The 19,404-nt window shown below is 38.3% G+C and overlaps 1 protein-coding gene across 3 annotated transcripts in view; it reads right to left on the bottom strand.

Annotated features, from left to right (window-relative positions):
- Positions 1 to 6,331: 6,331 nt before the first annotated feature.
- GABRB3 (gamma-aminobutyric acid type A receptor beta3 subunit) overlaps positions 6,332 to 19,404 on the bottom strand; it is a 109,100-nt gene continuing 96,027 nt past the window's right edge. The window contains exons 8-10 of one of the 3 annotated variants that reach the window (XM_030453187.1): positions 18,003 to 18,242; positions 14,132 to 14,142; positions 6,985 to 7,335 (exon numbers count right to left, since the gene is read on the bottom strand). In XM_030453187.1, the coding sequence (XP_030309047.1) occupies positions 6,985 to 7,335; positions 14,132 to 14,142; positions 18,003 to 18,242 (602 nt within the window). Of the gene's footprint in view, positions 7,336 to 14,131; positions 14,143 to 17,997; positions 18,243 to 19,404 lie in introns of all 3 variants that reach the window. The other 2 variants (XM_030453183.1, XM_030453195.1) reach the window with 2 other exon arrangements.

The following is a 19,404-nucleotide window of genomic DNA, read 5'->3' as shown; positions in this document are numbered from 1 at the left end:
CTGTATCTCAGAAGTTTCTCTGGAGGCTGGTTTTGCAGCTAGTAATAAAATACAAGCTAAAATATTGGCTTGGAACTCCAGATGTTAGCTTTAAATAGCCCTCAGGATGCTAGCCTATATTTTCATTGGGTATAAATAGAATCTGCAATGACAGAGGGATTATCTGGGTGCCTCAGGTAAATGTGCCATGTAAGATAGAAAGAACTCAACCCATGTGCTCTCCGCAGCATCAGGGGAATTTGACAACTCTAAGAGCTCTAAGAAGCAAAGCAGAATGTCCAGAGTGCTACTGTCCAGGAGCAGCAGGAGGAAATACAGAGCTTAGGGGAGCTCCATGCCTCGAAGGCACTCTGGTATCTGCTTGGTATGAAAAGCCTTTTCCTGACGGGAGTCTCCCCTCCTTGTCAGCTCATTACTTTAGAAGCACATTGCCCAAAGGGTGCTCTGGGTCATGTCCTGGGGGCATTCTCAGATGAGCTCTGAATTTGTATCAGAACTCTCCAGTGGCTCAGCCAAGAACAACCTTAGAGGCACAATTGCCTGACTCCAGCCTAGCTCTCAGGCTGCCAGCAATGGGACACTTACTGAGTGCTAGTTCCTGCTCTGGCAATTGCTTGAGCATTTCACATTAAAGATCCCCAGATGATAAAAAGATGCAAAGATTTCATTGCTAGCAATTTAAAATCTTTTTGCATCTACCTACATTACTGGTGGTTTGGACTGCAAACTCTTAAGAATAGCCCTAGGCAGGAAGAAATTTGTACAAAATTACTTCTATCCCTGTGGATTAAATGTATAACCTGAAAGTGAAATTTAAGCCTTGGTGTGTGGAGACAGGATCTTAATTGCCTGACAGCCTGCAAATTTCCCTTTTTTCTAGTAATTTTCAAAGGTTTGGAAAATGGGGTCTCTAGTGGCAGTGCTGGCATGTTAGATGAAGGAAGCATGAAGCAGCAGTTAGTTGTTAGACTAATAAAACATCTGAACTGTGAGACACTCTCTAACAAGTAGAAGATCTACTGGTACAGTTGAGCAAGTCATCACTTGGCTTGAGCTCTCAGTAACCTGTAGATGGGTGGTTAACCTCGAGCAGGGGTAATGTAAAGTCTGACCTGTGAAATGGATGAAGGACAGAAGAAACGCCCATGGGAGTACTGCTGAAAGGATTTAAAGTCTGTTAGAATCTTTAAAACTATCCAGGCTCTGTCCCAGACTCCCAAGCATGTTTATATGAAAAGCATCATCACCTGAAGACAAGTGTGTTAACTCTTGAAGGCTGGAATGTAAACTGAAATACATTTAAATACAATATTAGAATGAATAGCCTAAAAATCACCAGGATAGCCTCGAGTACACATGTTGTTTGTCTATGAGCCTTCTACCAGCTAGGATAATAGTTACTTTATCTCCAGGTTTTTGCAGCAGAAGCAGTAACATCTGAAAGAAGCCAACTGGTGGTGGTAAACTGGGGGATAATCCAGAGTTCAGAACTCCGCCTAGGGAAAACCCAGGGAGCTGCTCTCCCCAATCCTCACTGGAGGTTTGCCAGTGCAGGGGCAATCTTGGACATTTTCTGGGCTTTCCTTTGATTCCAGGAAAGAATAAAACCTGCTAATCAAAATTAGGCTGCAGTGCTGGGACAGCAGCATACCACATAGCACACAGTGAAGGTAAGGGATGTTTTCCAAACAAATATTGTGCTTGCTTAATCATTACGTAAGGTTCATTTAATTAAGCAGTAACTTAAAATCTGTCTGATTTTAGGATCAGTAATTTGGGTTTTTTTTGTTTTTTTTTTTTTTTTTTTTTTTACTACTACATGTTACATCCACATTGCTTTAGCTTTCAAGTACAACAAGTGGTTCTGTATGTTGGGTAAGCTATCAAAGGTTTTGATTTTCAGATGTACATCCAAGTACATTTGCGAGTCTGATCCTCCCAAGTTATAAGAATCACATAAATTAAACACCAAAAATCTGAAGTAATTTTAGAAAAGCTCAGAAATGGTATTTGGAGGAATTTCAAGGCGTTTACAAGAAAGCCTTTGTTCAAAAACATTCCAGAGAAGCTTTAGGGTCCCCTCTGTTTTTAGTTTAGTTTTCAGCTGTCTGCCTTAGTTCTATTAACAGGTACTGTTTGCTATTGTGACAGCTGTGAATTTAAAACTAACATCTGGGGAAATAGTCTTGACACCAATAGGATCATATTTATTTGGGGAAAACTGCCAATCATTTCTACTAGAACCTGAACTCCTTTAAAATAATAAGTAGTACTTAAGCAATGAATTGATAATGTTTATGCATAAACTGTCTCCAAAATACACAAAGAAATACATCTCTTACCAAATATTCTAAGCCCCAAATGTAAGCTTGATACATCATTAATTTTTCCTACTCTTCAGTATGAACTGGTCTGGAATAAATGGATAATAGATATTAGCATCTGGAAATAGTTGCTAAAAGTAAGCACAAAAGTGCTGAAATCAAAGGAAGTTATTCTGTTGACTTGAAAGGCCTTGCAATTACATCTCTGGTGATGAATATTTTATCTTCTCCTAAAAGTTGTGATATGTATCATTAGCTACTATGAGATTTAACCAAGGGTGTGACAGCTTATTCCAATGCAAAGCACAGCAACTAGGTATAAGGACAGTCTACTTCCCAAGTCTCTGGAATTTTTTGTTTTGGTTTATTGTGGTTTGAGGGAAGGGGTTGGTGAACTGCTGTCAAGATGACTTTAAAACCCCCCTTAGGAATCTGTCTTTATCTTGAATCTTTGAAAATAGCACACTAATACTTAGCAATAAAAGTCTAATGAAGACAATTAGCGTTCCTGATACAATTAGCATAGAGAAATATTTTTTGTGTTGAAATATTTATGACTTGATTAATGAAACAAATAAACAAGACAATTCTGTCTTGTTCTGGTATCAGAACCTCTTCTATATCCTGGACAGGTAAGAGCTTTCATATGAAGCAGAAGATGAACTTTTTGTTCTTAACTGGAAGCACAACAGCTTGAAGGGAGGTTTGTTTGCTATGAGGAATCTTCCTAAATCAGTGGACAGAGTTTCTCCCACTTCCTTTATCTACCATACCTAACACTAAGAAATAGAGTAAATTAATGCTTAAGAATCCCTTTTGCCACTTGTATGTTGGTATGAAAAGGCCCTCATGGTTTATTTTTCTTCAAAATTGTGTACCATTACATTACATTTAACATGTAATTCAACTTTAAGATTCAGCAAAATACAAATTCATAACATTCCCTCCATCTGCAGAAAAAACAGTAAGCAATTAACCTTTAAATCCTTTTTAATAAATGAATATTCATTCATCAATATTTTCATAAAGCATCTCTTTAACATTCCATTTTACTATTCTTTTTTTTTTTTTCACTGCTGAAGAATACCAAAAATACATAGATGTGCCTTAAGCAAAAAAGACTGGGTTTTAGTTTATCTTTACAATGGGATGAAATCAACTTAGAGTTAAACCACCATAATATGTCTACTGTTTATTGACCCTTTGGGCTATACCACAAGATAATTCCAGTTTTCTTTTTTTTTTTTTATTTAATATAAACAAATGATGTGTCAGTGTTATTTATAATAGTGTTGAGTTAGAAATAAGTTAATAAGCTATGAAATACTTCACTCTGGTGGGTGCAATTTGGCTGAAATTACCATTTTTAGTCTTAAACCCATCTATGGTTCAAATCATATACTGCAGCTAGCATAGAGGGACAAGAGCCAGAAAATGAGTGGTCAAGGCAAACACTGTTCTTAACACGACTGCATGTGTGTGTGTGAGTGTGTGTGTAAGAAGTAGTGCTGGGACTGGAAGAAGGAAACTGGCAAAAAAAGGCACAAAAATGTGTGTTAAAGATGAAGTGTTAACCTCAAGTGAGATTTTCCTGGCTTTTTTCATGTCAAACCAAGACTTGGATCTATTCACGGTTCAAGCTGCTTGTGCCCCATGAAGCTCAATCTGACTGATGAATAGGAAATCTTGTGAAAAAGCTGCAATGTGCAACTGCCAACTTTTTGCAATGATGGACAAAGTGGTGTGTGGGGTTTCATGAAAGGGGCCACAGCACCACACTGCCCTCCCGTTGTGCCAAGAGTTGTAGAGTCTTAAGAGACTCAGTTCTCTTGCTCGTGCAGGCTCCCAAAAATGTACACTGCTTCTTTGCTCTGGCCAAACAGTAATTTTCTTTCTGCTTGGAAATCGCAGCTGGAAACACTGGAGAACTGATTTCAGTGAGATGTGGAATACACATTTCTATCACAACTAAAAAGTCTCTTCCTCTTGATGAAGATCTCTGCCTGACCACATGGTTTGTAGGAGCTGGGGCTTTGAAGAAAAGACAGGAGTATGATTAAATCAAAAAGGTGGGACCACTCTCTTCTTGAATCCCATTCTTTGGGGTAGTTCTTTAGGGCACTGACTGGAAAGACTTCTATGAAGATCATTTCATGAGCTTAATTTTTCTAAAGCAATGCCTACTACTTTAAAGCTTACTGAGATCAGATTTTTCTGTTTAATTATATTTTGTTATTAGGATAAAAATCTGGGAGGGCCTTTCAATAATTCTACCAAAGAAATAATTCAGGAGGGTGTTAATTGCTCAGTTACACTGATGGTAATGATAACAATGTGCTCTAGAATTCCTTCATGGTTTGAAGATATATTAGAGAGCTCATAACACATTGTGGTTTACCAATGGGAGCTAATACCGAGGACCTTCTAAAAACCAAGTTTTTCTGTTCTAGTTCTACAAGTTCCTTCAAGGCTCCTCAGACTGTACAGTTCTCTGCAGATACAGTGCTTAAAATCTGCAGTTACAGCCTCTTTGCACCACTGCCAAGGATGCAGCAGGACTGCGGCGCTGATCCTGCACACGCCGGCAGCCGAGGTTGCGGTGAGCGCTTCCAGCTGGGAATTGCTGCTTCCCAGCTTTGCTGCAAGGCAACTGTGCAGAGCCCGTTCCTGTTCAAGTAGAAGCCCTGAGGATCAGACTGCAAAACAGACTTTGCCAGCCAGGTTTGTTGTCTATGCTGAATTTCAGCCCAGAGCAAAGTTTCACAGTTCAGCTGCAAACAGGGGTGGGAATAGTAGTGGACCGTACATGGCAGCAAGACAAATATCATTGCTCTACTCACATATAAATCAAGTGCTAGCAAGAACATGGGTCATTACAGAGCCAAGGCAGCCTTTTCAGTTTCACCCCTTTTTGGTGACTGTTTTTTTTTTTTGTTTTGTTTTGTTTTTTGGTAGATGCATAACCATGCATTTTTCTCCCATAGATGACTCTTAACTAGCATCCAAAGCTCTCTATCTGCCCAAAATTCCCATCAATGTTCAGAGAAATTCAACATGCAGAGAACTGGCAAGGCTAAACCTGAATCTCTTTTTTTTAGTTCTATTTATGCTACTGTATTTGTTGTTATTTGAGAATGTACATGATAGAAACCGTTTACAAAAAATATATCTTCTTTTCTTTAGAAAGATTTAGTACTGATAAATAACAAATTAAGATTACAGATCTGAAATTGGCATACCTTGACAACTACAACCTACTAGACTGAAAAAAGCTGAAATCCAGGTGAGGGAATGAACCGGGATGAAAACCAAAGAAGGTTGCATGAAGGATATGTTAGAACATAGTTAATGCTGAAACAAAACATGCTTTTTGCCATCTCTTGTTATCTGTGATGGCACCACATTAGCTTGATAAGTGTATGCATTTATACTTTCAGTATATAAATAAAATATGAAAATGTTCCATTACTGAATCAAAGCATTGGAAATGCTCTATTTGCTCAATTCTAGAGAATAAAAAGTTGTAGCATCACAGAAACAAACAAACAAAAAAATGAAATAGCATGCAGTCACAATAGCAAGCAAGGGAAGAAAAATATTGAGAAAATATATGCATATTATGCAAATATATTTTACATTAACATACAATGTTATAAGAATGTTAAATCGTGTAAATGCATGTTTAAAAAAGGCTACAGCTAGGTGGTTTCATGTCGAAGTAGCAAATAACCTGAGACATCTTCTATGCTTTCACTGGAATAACAATCTTTAAATCTACAGCAGATGTAGAACACATTGATAATAGTGGAATTCTCAGCTAAATTATACTAAAAATGTGCTGTTCTCTTTCAAAAATGGCATGGCAGCTGGAACCAGTCCAAGGGAAGGAAAATGTGCTGTACATTTACAGTACTTACAAAAGATTCATTTCACTGTTGATGGACACTTAAAATGCTTGTTTGAAATATTATGAACACATATTTATATCCAAAGACCTAGAGCAACACTCCCATGATCAGTTTGCTTACTGTAGAAGAGAAAGCAAGAGATCATCAAACATGATGCCCATTCAGGGCTGGGAAAAAAAGTATTATGACATATATAAACCCAAGAAATTTTAGCAAAGAAAAATAAATTTGGCTGATGAAATGGTAGCTGATGTATCTGCAATATAAATTACTTATTTTAAACTTACCAGTGTAACTCTACAGCTTTATGATTACTGTGTATGGCTGCATTTACAAACAATGTTACTAAATACTGACTTTATACACTGTTACAACGGTTTGAAAATTTTTTTTGTGACAATCAAAGTTTTGTAGTGATAATATACAACACTTACTTCCTCAAGGCTTGCTGTTTTGATGACACCTGCCTTTGGATTTAAAAAGTTCCTCTGAAGTGCATTCTATGTTAAAGTGTCCATAACCTTAGAATGAATGTGTGCATGTGTGTGTGCATACATATACTTCTGCTTTGCAGTGTGTGCTTTTAATTGCACACAGTTCTTTGTTATATGTATTCACACATACATGAGTATGGTCTACATAGTAAAAGTTCATATATATATATATTTTAATGTATAAATATATATATAAACTCTGCAGGCAAGTAGTACTTCACTGGTTATAACTGAAGTCCTTTAAAAAAGTTCAGTCACTCAGTTAACATAGTATAGCCAGTAAATTAAGTTGAAAAGAGAAAATGTGAACGGGAAAACCATTCTTGACCATCTGTCGATGGCATTCACATCTGTTAGATCAGGGATTTTTATTTTCAGTTGTGAAGATCTTCTTCGTAAATGGCCCCTCTTGCTGTGGGAGCCTGTTCTTTCTGACGGACGCCTCCCGAAGCTTTCCCGATGGGAGCTCTGTTTTCTGTACTGGATTCCTGAGCTGTCAAAGGATATCGTGGAATTTCGGGTATCCGTAACGCTGGTGGTGACCTCGTTGCTAGCCACCTCGTTGTGAATTTCCAGGGATGTCAGCAGAATATTTCCATGGGTGTCCACCTAGGGGGGAAAAAACAGGATGATGAAGTGCTTCACAAGACTTGACATCTATCAGCAGAATGTGGGTGTGTTTGAATTTCCAAATCCATACTATCTTAAGAAAGCATCTATTAATTTTAAGCACGTGATAACCTTAGAAAAAAATGGCAACACTCATCTGCTTAAAATTAGGCAAGTCCTTAAATACTTTTGCAAGCAGAGTTATCATACTATCAAGATCCAGTAAAAAAACATACCTGTCAAAACCAATTGTCTTCCTCTCCCTTCAGAATAGGTACATTTTAAAGGTTGGTGTGGTTAAGGTAAATTTCTGTGGTGCTGCTGGTGGGGGAGAGGGTAAGGGATGGGTTCTTTGCTGCAGTAGGAAATTAAACGGGATAAGATTCTTTTTTTTTTTTTTTTTTTTTTTTTTTTCTCTGGGATTTAAAACCAGATGAAAAAAGTTCCTGTGCAGTTTGATGAAATCACAATAGTTCTGACCTAATGACTTCTTCATTTTGCCATCACAGAGCTTATTTATAGCTTTTCTCTTAAACTTTCCCTTCCAAAGTCATTTGCACAGTTTTTCAATCATGGTAATGCTTAACTGTAGGGTTTTTCCACATGAATAAGTGATCTTATAGAGCAATGAACTTAAAACATGGAAGAAAACTGCTGAACTGAGGAAATAGGTGGCACTCTTCTCTTCCACCTCTGTATCCAAGAGGCAGTGAGAACAATGTTGAGCACAGGTGAACAATGTGATGCTATTTTCAGCAATCACAATGAAGGTTCTGATCATTTAAAGTCTTCAACAATTTTTGGGCTAGACTTTCTAGTCATCCTGAGTAGTGATAGAGGAGGAGCAGCACTGAGTTGGGTACGGATCCTACAGTCCAGAAAAACTGCCTGTTCCTATGTGTACACTGACAAGAAGTCCCAAATGATGCTGTCTTAGTCAGCATTTGGCTGCTTCAGTGCTGGGGCACCACCTCCCCTTGTACCACATACCCTGCTTGTTGGAGGATGGACAGAGAACACAGCTTGATGCAGGGATCAGCTCCAACTGTCCTGCCAGGAAAATGATGGCTGAAGTCAAAATAAATGCTCTGTGCTGGGTATTTTCAGCCAGTTAATGCACATCTGACTCTTCACTTGAACTCAGTTGCCCATGTCATAAATAGATAGTGAATCATGCCATACAGGGTAATTTCCAGTTTTCTGTATACAATTTGTTCATCTGCAATTCATCCTGCAATTCATACATTTTTCTAACCTTCCACATGATCAAGCTGTGTTAACTGTGTAGCAGTTGAACTTCTCATCCTAGAAGCATCTGTTTAGAAGTGGCTGACAAAACAAACCATTGCCGTGGCCTTTTGAAGTTTGTACAGTCATCTGATACTGTATCCTTTGCAAGCTTTGTGTGATGCATTAGCAGTATGTGTAGCTATGTATCTGTCCACATGCATTTAGCTTCTTTCAGTCTTGTTAAATTTCTTTAAAATAGATAATTCTTTTATCAATTATGGATGCTGCATCTTACATTTGCTCATCAAAAACGATTATGATAGTGCATCAGTAATGCTTCGTGAAGTTTCTTGCAAATGGAAAAAGAATATCAAATGCTATGATTGACATACAGGCAAGTAGAAAAGGAAATCCTAAGGTATCCAACAAATCTTGCTGTTGTAGGCAACAGCACATTATGCTTATGAGTGCCTATAAATAAAAATAAACAATGTGAACCAAGTAATGTGAACCAATGAAGCCTCAGTGATGATCAAGAAGAATTTATTTTCCCCATGGCAGAAACCCATTGGGTATAAAAGTGTGCACTTGAGGTTTGTAGAAATATGTTTATGCTGTTGAGCAGTACCTGTAACCAGGGAACACATACAGCTGTAAAATATAGCCAAGGATATCATCAGTACTTATGGTGATGTCTGAAAAGAACTGATTCAGTTGAGTTTTTTTTTTGGTTGGTTGGTTTTGTGTTTATTGGTTGGGTTTTTTGTTTTGTTTTGTTTGTTTATTTTTTGGTTTTGGTTTGTTTTGTTTTTTCCACAAAGATTACAAATTATGATCAATATTTGTAGCAGCATTGTGTAAAATCTCTGCCATTTCCATTTCCTTATGAAGTTTAAATTAAATCTTTCATCCAGGTCCCAGTGGTGTCACATGTCACCTCCTTTCCCATCTCCTCCCAGGCTTTGAGAAATGTCCTTCAGCTTACTAGCAATGCCCCAGAAGAGACCATCTTGCTGGGCTCCTTCCTGACTCCACCTCCAGCACTGCCTTCCCCTTGCAGGTCTCTATTCCCTTGCCTGCCATTAACAGAAGGTATCATCTGCTTTTACCCTCAGCATTTCCTGATTTCTCCTGATTCTGGCTGTCACCTGCAGATGCACAGACATTAGTCCATTTCTGGGTACTTTGTCTTTCTACACCAACCCTGGATTTTTGTAAATGAGGTGTTAGCTGAAAGCTTGCATTTTGGAGTGTAAACCTCTGTATTCAGGCTTCTCCTGCCCAAGGAATTAATTTAATTCCACTTATTTAATTGCACTGTATAGTCTTCTTTACCTTATCTGCCAATATAATGTCACCCTAACGTGGCTTCTGCCTCTGATCCACCAATGCTGCTGCCACTATTCACTGCTTGTCACTGCATCTACAAATCAAAGGTGGTCAAGAAAGTTGTAACAGTTTTTTAAATTATTTGTCTGACAATCCCATAATGTCCTATGAATTTCCATGACAGCATGTATTTTCTCAAAATGTCAAATGAAACATATTTGGAAACATACTTTTGAGATGCAGCTCTTTGTTAATAGAGCAACAGACTTGCATGTTAAATACAAGGAAGGAGCAGATGGAGAGAGGAAGGGGTCTGCAGAAACTGAGATCAGGCTTCTGGTTCACAGAGTCTCTTGGGATCTATTTCTGCAAATTGTATTGCTTTTGGATAAATCACATAAAGCCCTCAACAGCATTAGAGCAATATATGCCAATGCTTTGCAAACATCTTAAGGTGGTGTTTTGAAGTATATTCAATTCAGGCATCTGCACTCAAGCATGACTTCTGAATGATTCAAGCAATGATCTAAATGATTCTGAAAAAGGTACACAAGCTCTCTTAGGGAATAAAGAAGGAAACCCTTAATGGAAGGGTATCCTGTCCAAGTTGACTCATGTTATCCTGAACATCCAGGTAAGGTAAAATCTTTCATGAGTGAGCATGAATGTTGCTTGATGTCTTCAGGTAAAATTTTACCCCAGATACAGACAAAAGTTAAGAAAAATAAAACTTTGGTTTCACTCCTTATGAACCTTAAAATGTACTTTTATCATCTGGCTCAAAATTTTCACTGTTTGTGCACTGGGAATTCTCCCCAACATGTTAACACTAGTCTTTGCTCTCTAATCTTGTTATAAATCAGAGAGGTGACATTGTGGATTTTGAAGATTTCTCCTCACTCCTTACCATCCCTCTTTAACCTAAATATTACTTTTGAGATTTCTCTGCATATGCAAACTCCATGATTCTTGTAGTCTCTGTTCTGCCTTTCATGGCTCTACCTGAAGCCACTCATTCCCATTTCCCCAGTGTGGTCTCCAATTCCAGAGCTCCCACCTCCTCCCTGACACAAGCAAGGGTGGATGTTTCCATGGAGTGCTTCCCAGTGAGCTCATCAAAGCAGATAGGAACAGCTGAGTACCAAATCATTAATTCCCTACTGAGTCAGCACAGATCCAAATATGCAAAACTGGTGCTCTTATTTCAAAATAAATTTTAATTAACCTCCCCACACACCTCTGAACAACTACTGCACCAGGGGCAAGTGAGTGAATCTCACATAACTACATTTGGAAGCTGAAAAGCATGAAATGCTGTGAGGAGTTTTACACATGGAAAAAATAGATTAACTTTTGCAGGTTTACCATTTCTAAACTATACATATTACGGTACAAAGAAAAAAATCCAAATACTCTAGCAGCCTAATGTCATTACACAAAAATGACCATAACCAACCTAACTGAAGTCAAAAACAGGAAAATTAAAGTAAGGCTCATGAAGAATCTCCAATCCTTGTTTCAGGAGAAAAATCATGTCACTAGTGGGCTCAACTTGAATTGTATGTTGTAGGTATGAAAATTCAATGCCCTTTTTCACCTAGAAAGTCCTGAATCTACTTAATTATGAACCAGGCAGTGGCTCATTTCGTTAGACCATTCTCCAATCAAGATTTTCGGAAAACTTCAGCTTTAATGCCAGGTTGAAAACACTTTACTGGGGTCAGGAAACTACCATAAGTCTTGACTTACTACTGGTTAGTGTCCAAATGATTTCAGGTTCATTTAGTTCTCTGTTTAATATCCCATAAATTTTACGGGGTACTTTACAATAAAGTCTCTTTTTCCTCATAAGTCTTTTACTCTACTAAACAAAAAGAAAAAAGGAAGCATTTTGCTCAAACCCCATAGGTATATTTAGGTGTTCATCAATCCCAAATTTTTAAATACCATGTAAACACTTTCCATTATATGAAGCAATATAAATGCAAATAGGGGCTTTTAATAACAGCATGATAATAATAATCTTGCATTATTTTACATCAAAATTACTATTCAAGTACATTATCCCACAAAATAATCTCCCCTTAAAATTATAATAAAATGCAAAGTTGTTTTGTTGGAAATACTAATCTAGACTCCAGATATCTCATTCTCACCTGATATGCCCTGGTGCAAGTGTCTATAGTTTTTCAAGGGGTGAAATACCTGGTAGCAGTTTTCAATTTTTTTAATTTTGTATAAATGGCTTTCCAACATGTAGAATAGCACATGATCAGGCCCCAAGAGTTACCTGTGCTTCAAGCAAAATAAATTGACCACTTTAGGCCTTGAATATTTAAAAAATAATTTAAAACTCCAAGCACCAAAAATTCAATGGTGTTGAGTGTTTTCTCTAAGTCTTAAAGTTTATACTTATCTCACTACCATTTTTATATATTTATACTAATTAATAAGCAGGAAAAAAAAATGAGAGAGAATTATACCAGTCTGGTAGATGAGCCCAGGGTAGCCAGCAGAACAGAGAAGATGGAAAAAAATCTTGAAAAACAAGGGAAGTACAAAGAATCAATATAAATAGGAACTTCCATACTAATATTACTGTCCACCAAGTAAGAATGGAGATTAGCAATTAACCTTTATGTGTCTGAACAGAGAAAGAAAAGGAAATAAACGTATGGTCTTCCCTTGCCCTTAATTTTACAATCCACACATTGTCTGGATTCTTACAATATAAGAATGTACTATGGATCCAATCCTTTTTAATGTCCCTGGATTTGGACCTTTCATACCTGTGCAAAGTAGCTGCAGAACAAAATTAGTACATGTATGAGTCTCCTAGTGCAGTGAATGTCTCCATCGTAAGTGCAGGACAAGAGTTCTTTCTTTAAGAACTGTGCTCATCACCCTTGGCAGATATTTTTCAAAACTTGGTAACTACTTATCACACTCATGATTCAGAAACATCTGAGTGTTCAAAACAGCACCAAAAAAAAGTACCCAGGAAAGATGAAGATGTGCAGGAGAATACTGACAGCTTTGCTATTCTCATATTACCTAGTTTAAATCGAGTGATAATTCACCCACGGTAGCCAAAATATTCATCCTCAGAATAAAATCCCACTTGTGAGAAGGGTTGCTACAATTAACAATTCCTTAAAAGTGCTAAGTGGATTTAAGTGGCCTGAGCCTCTGTTCTCAGGAATTCCTGGTGGGAAAGCTGCCACCTTGGCCAACAGTAGAGGTTTGAGCCAGATTTGAGCCAGAGGTTTGAGCCAGAGCTAAAAACCCATGCAGGGACTGCCTGATGAGAAGGGTTTTGTTTTTGTTTTTTTTTTTTTAGAAAGGTTTATGCATTATTTTTGTTCCAAGGAAGATCTTCCCACATGTCTGACAACCATGGGAGGTTGAAACTTGAATGAGCTTATGTGATAGCTACCTTCCCAACTGATTCCCTGGAGATGAACTCTTAGTCCCACCAAACTGAAAATGTAAATTGCCACAGCTGGAACTAAGAAGCAAAATTTTTAGCAGGAGACTGCAACAAATAATAATCTCTGTGGATCGGCCCAGAAGGAGCAATGTCTAAAACACATGCTCACCAGCTGATTATGCCAGTAGCCTCTATCACAATAGCGAACAACAAGAATGGGATTGCCTTTGAGCACTCTCATGCTGATTTAGTTGTAAATTAGGCTGAAGCTGAGCCTTATTTAAAAGAAACTATTTATGTAGCAAAACTAAACATGCAGGGAGAGCTACAAATGTAGCCTGAATCTGCCAATGCAATCAGGAGAAACAGAATTGATTTGTAACAATGGTGATCAATTTCCAAGGGAAAACATTTTTACAGGCTTCCTATTCTTTTCTGACAGTTTTTCCACAAACAGAGGACTTTAATTTAGGCATGGATAGCACAGGCAGAAGAAATATTTTATGAAAAATCAAGATTTGATTCGTCCTTCATCCTAGAGCTTGTCCTCATATATGAAACAGTATATCAAGTTTTTCGAAAGAGTGTTTTCAATCCAAAGTCAGTATGTGTATGAAAATTGGGTTATACATAGAAAAGGAGCATCCTACATTTGTCTGCATTAACTCTGATTTATTGGGAAAGGCCACAATACATGATATGAAAAAAAAATTGATGCAAAAGCAGTCAAAAGATGAGATGGCTAAGAGTGATTTTTACTTTGTAGCCTGCTGCTGATCCACAGATGAGTCATTCATAAAGGCACACTTGGGTTTCATCTCATCACCAGTTCTGAATCTTCTAAAACCATTTCCAGAGATTCAGTTCTCTCAGATATACCTTCAGTCATCATACCTTCAGCAGTGCTACACAGGAGAATACAGGGCAGAATTGTCCTCTCTCCACTGTTTTTCTTTGTCACCTCTGCAACGTGAGGACACTGGCTGTGCCATTTCCCTGCTGCGAGGGCTCTTCTTTGCCTTATGCCTGGAGCTATTGATCTCATTGGTTTTAACACATGGGCAGAGCTGGATAGAAAGCCATAATGGGAGCACTGAAGCCAACAGGCAGCTCAGCCCTGACAGCTGGTGGAGCCCTCGTCAGCACAGCGAGCATCAGTGGCAGCGTATCAGGAATAACTCAGCAGAGGTGCCTAAAAGCTTGCCACTGGACAGGCAGGTGCAGTGCTGGTGCATTAACACAGAGATGTCTATGCCAGTTTTGCCTTTTCAAACCTGTAACCCCTAATGCAGGACAATGAAGATACATGCATTAGGAAGCAGGGTTACTGAGGATGATCAGTGTTTGCTTTGAAAAGCAAGTATCAAAATGCTAACATAGAGGCATGCGGATTTTGTGGCCTTGATCATTTTTGCTGTTAAGATTCTCCTGCTTTGCAATCAAATAAGATTACAAAAGTATGAAAATCCCTTTTGCTACTATAGGAGGGGTGTTTATAACCAAGCCTGCTAGCTTGCATTCCAGCCTTGAGTCCTCTGACATGTAAAAAATGAACTACAATACCAGTGCCCATGTTGGTTCTCCTGGGTTTCATAGGCTAAAATACTCCTGAGTGAAAATAACATGGCATTTTCCCTCATCCTTCTCTTGTTCCCTTTGCCTGGCACAGAGACACTGCCTCAGCAGCACTCCCAGTCTTGGATACGATAGGAGCAACACTGGAACTCAGGGCCTGAATGCCAGGCAATCTGTTGTTCTGCCTCTGTTCTTCTAGTGCTGTCTTCCAACACAAACAAGTGATTTCTACAGCACCATATCCCCTCCCAACTCAGGTTGGACCTGATACAGCATAGATTTGTTCTGTCACTACACCCACAAATCACCACATCTCATGGGGACAATAAATGGACTGATGTTTAGTTAGTTAGTTAGTTGGTGGGTTTATTTTTTTATTTTTTATTTTGTTGTTGTTTTTGTTGTGTGTTCATTGGTTGGTTGGTTGGTTGGCTTTTTGTAGCGCCCTGACCAAGCACTCTAAATCAGTGACACAAAGATCATGCACATGGTTGCTATACAAGCAAATTAAATTACTAAGACAAAAAAGCAACACAGATGAATCCAAATTGGAATTCTTAAAGAAAAACTAAAAATGATGCCACCTTCTAGTTTTATATTTGAGCTCCTTTCAGTCTTCTGCCCAGCACATGATACATTTTGACAGTCATTAAAGAGCGGCAATAGCAGCAAAAAGGGCTGTCTGGTTTAAAATCCCTCTTTAAAATGTTGCTCAGCCCCAAACTCTGCAAGATTTGAAATATTTCCCAGGATTAGAAACTTTCTGTTTCAGAATAGAAATGTATCCTATAGAAGACTGAAGCTTCTCCGAAATCACAGACCCTGTAATTTCTCTGAACTCTCTCATGCTACTCATCAGAATCATCGATCTTCAAGAGCCACCAAAGAAGAGGTTGGAAATTAATAATGCCTCTTTACTTCCCAGGGAGAGGTCAGAGAAAAGGTTGCAGAGCTTTCAGGCAGTCTTCCAAGGCAAGTACGTAAAAACCTCCTGCTTGACCACCTGTCCTGCAGTAGGCATGATCCAGAACCATGGCAAAAATTCCCTGCTTCAGGCATGTGATGTCTGGAAGACCTGGTAAACCTTGTCCAAAGTAGACCTTCCAGATGGATTTTCCCTGGATTGCTCATCCTGAAAGCAATGGTACCTCTTGCCTGCTTTGAGCACTTCCTCTGTTTTGCATTTGCTAGTGTTTCTCAAATGAAAAATTCAGATGTGACATCCTACATCCACTGAATCTGCATTTTGTGTCTAAGCTTTGTGTCAGAGAAAGATTTCTGATTGGCTCTAGATAATGTTTCTGCCTTCTCCTGTTTGCTGGCTGATTCTCTGAAGGCACTGGAACCAGTAACTGCAATGAAGCTCTTCTGGCTTCACCTGCTGAGTGCTGGAGACAAATAATTTTCTACACAGAATGGAACCATACCTCATTATTTATCCTATCTCACTTCAACAGCCAATATTCACAGTCAGAATAAGTATATGCCTTTCTAGAGAGCATACAGGGTTCCCTTAAACAGCTGGGACTCCAAGGCACAAAATAACCCACTCTTATTTCAGGTCTGGCATGCTGAACTTGAATCCTAGTTTCATTCATGCATGGTTTATATTAAGCCAGCAGAAAATTCAGAACGGTCCATGTTATTTGCTCAAGATGATCCCGAATGGAAAGAAAAGTTCCTAAATCAAAAGCAGGATAAAAGAGGTTGATATATGATCAGATCTGGGATATAAAAATGGCATGGTCTGGGTAGAAAACCCCCTTATTTTCATTAGTTGAGGTATGGATGCTTCTATTGACAGTATACACTGATGGATATCAACCCAGAAGAAGAGTCAGATAGCTGGTACTATTGGCCCCATTAGCAAGACTTGCACTGAATTATGTAAATAACTTAAACAGATGAGATTCACCAGCTGGTATCCATTGGGAGAACTGAAACTTCATGCACACATCTGCATTATGTGCTTGTAGCTAAAATCTTCTCTATTACTTTAAGTTGTGATACCCTTTTTTCCCATCAGCTTTTTTAATATTATAACTATTTATCTTTCCAGGAAAGGAAATTGAAGTGCTCCTGCTGCTAGCTTAGTCCTAAGCAGTGCTGTCAACTGTGACGAGAATTTGGTTTCATAATATAGTCGACAAAAATTAGTTTATTGGTTCAAAAAATATTTCACAGATATGAGCGTAGATAATTAGGTCTAGTTCTGCATTACATTTGCCATAGCAGACTGACACATTAATATCAAACTACAGCTTGCAATTACTTTTATGCTACTGGTATTTAATAAACAGGTAGTAGTTCTGTCACAGCAAACTCTTCTAATTTGTAGTTGATAAAAAAACAGTTTTACTCAGCAAAATGGAATGAAAAAGCCTGAGTGGGAGCATTTTAGCCAAAACCTGGGTTTTATTCAAACTGACAGGGATTGCTAACATCATATTGTGCTGAATACCTCAAGTTTTTCCTCCAAAGGGAAAAGAAAAAAGGTATTAATTGGATGCAGTAATACTCAAGCAAGGAAACCAGGTAGAATACAAACAGCACAGACCATTCCAACATTGTGTTTCAGAAATCAGTGTGAAAGTTTCTCTAGGAATTGTAATTTTCTCCTGGTCTTGAACAGCAGCAGCTGACAATGCTACACATAGCAGTTTAGCTCTGCTGGACAATTAATTAGCATGGCAGAACTAATTCTTTATCTGTTCTCTCCCACTCTAATGCACCTACTCTAACTGAAGTGAGAAAGTATGCCCATATCCTGTATTCCCTTATGTAGGTACTTAAACAAAATCACTGTTAAATTATATTTGATTTAGACAAATAAATGCCTTTGTGCATCTGAGCCTTCAGTTTCAAGCTAGATGCACTCCCATTTTTTTTTTCTTCCTAGTTACTTGTCATACAGATCATATTCAGATTAATTTCTGCATGCCTCAATACATTCTTTTAAGTAGGTTCTTGGAGATAAAAATGCCAAAGTTTGTCCACAAAAGAAGATGTGGTTGTTGGTGGTTTTATGTGAGCTTTTTGTTTGTTTGTTTGTTTATTTTAGACAGATAAGAGAATGCATATATAATAAGGAGTCCTACCCGGCTGCCTTCAAACTTTGAGCGATCGTTGTTTGCCTTTGCTGTTTTTTCTGCAAGCTTCTTCTGCCTTTGAGGGCCTTTTCCAAAGAAAATGTAGTTGACGAAGGCGTATTCAAGTAAGGCCAAGAAGACAAATACAAAGCAGCCCATAAGATACATGTCAATGGCTTTAACGTATGGAATTTTAGGCAAAGTCTCTCGCAGGTGAGTGTTGATCGTTGTCATAGTCAGTACAGTTGTAATTCCTACACAAAAGAAAAAAAAGTTCATATTTTGCAGCTCCAAGAATACCACGCTTCAATTTTATTACCCTTTTTGGCAAATTTGCCTTGTCAGAGTGAATGAGCTTAAACAATTTGTGAAAGATATTTCACAGGTGATATCACTGCAAATGAAAGCAAAATTAAAGCTTGAGGCATTATTATTTTGTTACAGTATTTCCTTCATATAATCAGGCAAAGCAGCAAAGAAGGGAGTCCAGAACCTGCTGTGAGTTCATGCAGATTCATGGAAGCCAATGTAGCTGTACTGAGGACCTCTTCCATGAAGCCCAAACTGATCTGCAACAGGAAGGCAAATAGTCTGCCAAGCACTAAAAGGTGCTCTTCCAGCACTGTGCTGCTCAACACAGTGGAGAGATGTTTCTTATAAAGTTACAAAATTAATATGGGGCCTGGACAGATAAAAAGCACATGCACATATCAAGGCAGTGTGTATAGATGGTGAAAGGTCCCTCTCATGCAGTTTTAAATTTCTCAGAGGTTGGTTCAAGTCAGTCCTGTAGGGCCTCCCAGTAGCACATGAAGAGAGAAAGGCACCTTTCTAGAGTGGTTCATTCCATCTATTTTAGACACCTATTTCAGGAAAAGACAATACAGAAGAGGTAGACTAGTTTAGAGCAGTAGTTTTGTGTGGAAAGAAGTGAGATGAGCAGTGACAGCAGACAGGTATGTGCATTTGTGGAAAAAAAAAAAAAAGCCAAGGAAGGAGAATAGCATTTTTATAGCCATGATCTGGACACTAATAAAGTACCCAGAAAGATCTAGAAGGTGTGTCAAACCCTCATTTATTTACCTAAGGGTGAGCACAGAACCTGAAAATATATTACAGAGCACTGTTTTGAAAAGCTAGTAAGAAAAGAAAATTTATTGTCAGTCTGCTTGAACTGATAATAAACTGCAGGGTCTGTATCTGTGCTGGAAATTTTATGGGAATCACAAATCACCGCTGGTTGAAAACACTGATTTGTGGAATAAGTCTACACTGGTAAAAGAGGAAAGCCACCCTAATAGGTTCCCTCCGTTACTATTTTCTCTGGTTCCATAATTATACCACCAGTTTGTAAGTAGTCACTAAAATACAGGCAGAACAAAAAATAAAGAACAAAAGAAAATTGCTGCCGTGTCC

This window comes from Calypte anna, chromosome 1, assembly GCF_003957555.1.
Source record: "Calypte anna isolate BGI_N300 chromosome 1, bCalAnn1_v1.p, whole genome shotgun sequence".
NCBI classification, from domain to species: domain Eukaryota; kingdom Metazoa; phylum Chordata; class Aves; order Apodiformes; family Trochilidae; genus Calypte; species Calypte anna.
This window is presented reverse-complemented; position numbering and strand designations above follow the sequence as displayed.